The 4,328-nt window shown below is 36.9% G+C and overlaps 1 protein-coding gene across 1 annotated transcript; it reads right to left on the reverse strand.

Annotated features, from left to right (window-relative positions):
- Positions 1 to 702: 702 nt before the first annotated feature.
- On the reverse strand, positions 703 to 3,890 carry LOC148106484 (sterile alpha motif domain-containing protein 3-like). The gene is made up of 5 exons (XM_087845089.1): positions 3,767 to 3,890; positions 2,617 to 2,660; positions 2,362 to 2,526; positions 1,903 to 2,109; positions 703 to 1,669 (listed from the first exon to the last, which is right to left on the reverse strand). The coding sequence occupies exons 1-5, from the start codon at positions 3,813 to 3,815 to the stop codon at positions 1,475 to 1,477; spliced, it is 660 nt and encodes a 219-aa protein (XP_087701215.1). The 5' UTR covers positions 3,816 to 3,890; the 3' UTR covers positions 703 to 1,474.
- Between the last annotated feature and the right edge of the window lie 438 nt (positions 3,891 to 4,328).

Below are 4,328 nucleotides of genomic sequence, written 5' to 3' on the forward strand. Positions count from 1 at the left end.
TGGCTTTATTCCAGTGGGATTCAAATTACCCCATTTACCTTAAATATGATAATGTTTGGAGTGTTTTTGAAAGAAAAGAAAGCTAATTATGGTGTTAATGTGTTATTAATCTTGTGCAAGCAATTTATACATAAATGTCGTTTTTTTTTTTTTTTTTTAAGACTTTGGTCTTAAAAAAAACACTAGCTTACTGGAAAAACGACTTAAACCTGTTGGTTAAATCTTTGACTTTGGTTAAGAAGAAAAAGGCTGCTCTTTTTGTTTGTGGAAGATTTTGATTTCGTGAGTTAATAATCTGTTAAATTATGTGACCCCATCTTTATATTTTCTCTTTCCTATGTATGAAAGTTGCTAATATGTAAGGAATGTCTATTCTCTGAATGTGTAATATACACTCTCAGAAATAGGGGTACCAAAGTGTACCAAAAAGGGTACAAATGCTTGTCGCTGGGGGTGTTCCTTTTTGAGGGACATTTCTGTACCCTTTAGGCTTGGTACATTTTTGTACCTTATGAAGTTGTACCATCTGAAGTACAATCATGTACTTTCCTAAGACATAAATGTACCTTCAAACTATAGTACAGAAATGTTCCCTTGAAAAGGGTACAACAGGGGACCTATGAGGGTACCCCCCCAGCGACAACCTATTTCGTACCTAAAGAGACAAAAATGTACCCCCAATAGTCCAAAATATTTGGTTATTTAACCATTTATTTTCGATAATAGAATCACATCAAAGCATTTAAACAACCACAGGAATACATCCTTGATTACATTCGTATATTGCCATAGGACATGTCAAGAAAAATACATTCATTTAACAAAAGTAAACAATCACATAAAGACATTAAACACCTGAACACAATGTTTTGACGGATCACAGAGCATGCATGTATTTAAAAAACTGTCCACAAATGTTTTGCTCTACTTCAACAAGCCAGAATATATATATGTCATATATATAGACAAAGTGGAAAATGTGCTTGCAATCACGTCACACAGAATACCTCAAGGACACAAACAGCCTATCATCAACTAAATAGGTGTCTAGAGCTTGAAAGTCTAATTCATTTCCTGGATTGAACAGGATCCAGTCATTGTCAACTGCCACTTGGTAAGCATGGAAATGACATTCATAAGTGCAAGGAAGTAACAGTTTCCCACACAATACCCAACAAGTATCAACATTCAAAATATACTTGATTTTAAAGAATATAGGTATGGCTTCAGTGTGTACATGGCCAACTACAAAAACATCCTCAAGTTCATATTTGACACTGCTGACAGATATAGCAGACACACGCTGAAGCACATCTGTAAAACTTTTGTTCATTTCCAGAGCATTCTGTAAGTCACCTGGCAGAGATGAAAATGGCACACTGACACTTGTGCTGAGTGAATGTTCAAAGTCAACAAGCAACCTATCTGAAGAAAACTCCCAGCACTGAGAGCAAATGAAATGTCACAAAATTTACTATTTGTATGAGGTCAATATAGCACCTGTAATGTCTTCAGCCAGTGCATTCTCTCTTGCCTCCATGTAGACCTTCTTCAGTGGCAAATCCTTGGTCATTTGAAGAACATTTTGAAGAACAGCAGTGAAGTTTTCGCTAAAGCGGCGACAGATGTTGTCTTGGCAGGGATGCATTAAATCAACCTCATCACACAACTGGAAATGAAAAGAGCAGAATAGACAAAAGAATGACATTTTACATTGTGGATTTAAACTTTTGACATGTTTAAAGACACAGACTGGAGATAAATGTAAAGTGCTTTAACCCTTGAACAAAAATTCTAAAGATAATGAACAGATTGATTAATCAGTTAGTACAGAAAATAATAATCAGATTTAGAGACAAAAAAATCATTAGCCGTTTCCCCAATCATCTTAACAATTCTTACCCCTGCAGATGTCCCCAGGAATGGATATCTCTTTAATAGGTCCACAGTACACATTCCTTCAGTTACCTCTCGACGTCTCCATGCAAAGGTTTTTGTCATGCGGTCTTTCACCAGTGCTGTGTCAGGATGTAGCTTCTTGTGCTGATCATTTAGCACCTTGATATGAGCATCAACGGAGGCTGCATCTTCCCCCACAAAGCACGAATCCTTTGTCAAAGCAGATATCAGTATTATCATAAGTAAAATCTGATAAGTTAATGTTACTCGAAATGCGGTAATTTGTACACAAAATGCAAAAATGTTGAATAGGAATTGCAAGTTGAGCTGACTTTTGTTAAATCAACTGTGAAGTTCCTTTTTCTATGTTAATGTTATCTGTTTACGTTTAGCTTTACAGTGAACATAATAAGACTACATATGTTACCTTAGCTCTTAGAGGCTGAGGGTGTGAGGACTTACGAGAGAGGGCTTCAGTCTCTTCAGACAGGAGCTGCTGGATTCCTCTGTGGTCCGATGTTTCTGCGTGCGTCCAAACTTTTCTTTAACCCGGGTCACTTCTTCGTTGCTGATTAGGGGAGCCCGTTCTGCTTTGAAATTTCTCTTGAGTTGGCTGTGCCAGGTGTCCTAGTTGTTTCAAATGTATATAAGTAGTTAATTATGCTTACTTTATATTAATATAATCTATAAAAGAAACAAAAAAGGAGAGGTACTCACATAATGCTTTGATGACCTGGGTGTAGTCTGAGTGGGTTGGGTACCTGTTTTAAACATAAGAAAAACAACCCACAGTACACTGATTACTCTTATCCTTTCCTGGGGGCTTTTCTGTTCTTCAATTCTTCTAATCATACTGTTATCACCGTAAATAGTATGTTATAGACCAGTGTCAAATCAATGTAGCTAAAGTTTATTTTAATTTTTTAAAAAATGGGCATGGACAAACAGCCACACCTCTCCCAAACTTCATTAATTAATTGACTGCAGTCCTGAATTATTAATTTACTCTTGAGCAAATTCGAAAATGAACACTTTGGATATCATAGTCCAGACAAGGTCTGGAGACACAGGATGTATGGTTTTACCACTATTGCCAGTTCATTGGGAGGCAGATGGGCTAACCATTTGTTCTCTGCCTCTCGTACAACAGCAACATTAATACTAAGAAATTAATGTAATTATTCAGAAAGGAACCCTTACATTGTGTACTGTGACAGCATTTCATAAAGAGTCCCAATTATTTTGTTTCGGTACTTCTGTTCTTTCTGGACTGGTTCTTTGAGATCCAAGCGACTCTGCGGGAGAATAGAATCCTAGGCTATCTTGTCTGTTTTTGCTGCCCACAATTTGCCTCCTTGATTTTGGTTTATTTGAAATTATAAATCGATCCCTGATCGAGCAGCTAGCTGGCATCACAGGTGTTTGCAGACAGTGTCCCTAAGCAGAGCTTACAGCTCTCATATTCGAAAATCCCACTAAGTAGGTGGAATGGTACAAATCTGTACCTTCCATTGTTTAAAATCCCTTTGAGCGGGAAACAAGTTAGATGCGATAAATTTTGCTTAGAAAACGATTTTGTTAATAGCTATATTTACATACTAGCATGTTTTGAGAAATTATTGATTTTTTTATATTGTTGTACACGGTTAGTCACTATTTATTGATAAAACACTCGAATACGGCGGGCAGACAGACATTGAACATTCCACCAACAGTCCAAATAGTCCACATTTGTACCTTTCTTTGTTTAAAACTTAGCTAACTGCTAGCTTTCACCCATGCTAAATCTAGCTCTTCGGACTTTTGCTAACTCTACTGTAAAATTACACGTAATTTTTATAAAAACACAAAATCACACCCGACTTACCTCTAAACCTTTGCGCCTCGTCGTCTGACACATCAATGCCTTCTTCCATCAATTTTTTAAGGAGCTCCTTCGTGGATAACCCCCTGAGAGTCTTTTTCTGCGTCAACGCTAGTCAGCGCGGAGGCGGAGCACTCATCGCTGCTGGCTTTTCAGCCTTTGGGATTAATGCGCGTTGCGAACTTGACACATGAAAATACAACATTGTGGTATTAATGCGCGGTTGTTTAGAAACCGTTATGATGTCTTGGCGAACTATATTTGTAACTTACAAAATGTCGTCACCGTAACATAAAAATCTGCTTGACATTTTAACTTCCAAAGAACCTCGGTTTAACTTGATGTTGCAAATTCCATAAAAACCTCACAATTAATGAACAATTCTAGGATGTAGTAAAAGCGAAAAAGTAAATGGCCAAACATAACAGTAAAATGATTTCACGTTTTTGAAGGCTACAACCAAGATTTAAAACATTAAAAATTATAACTGGAACTTAATAAAATGGAAATGGACCAGTTTTTTTTAACATCATTTGGTTGTGCCCGCATGTCATTGTGTGTGTGT

This window comes from Neolamprologus brichardi, chromosome 1 (assembly GCF_056152115.1).
Source record: "Neolamprologus brichardi isolate AB-2024 chromosome 1, ASM5615211v1, whole genome shotgun sequence".
In the NCBI taxonomy this organism is placed as follows: Eukaryota; Metazoa; Chordata; class Actinopteri; order Cichliformes; family Cichlidae; genus Neolamprologus; species Neolamprologus brichardi.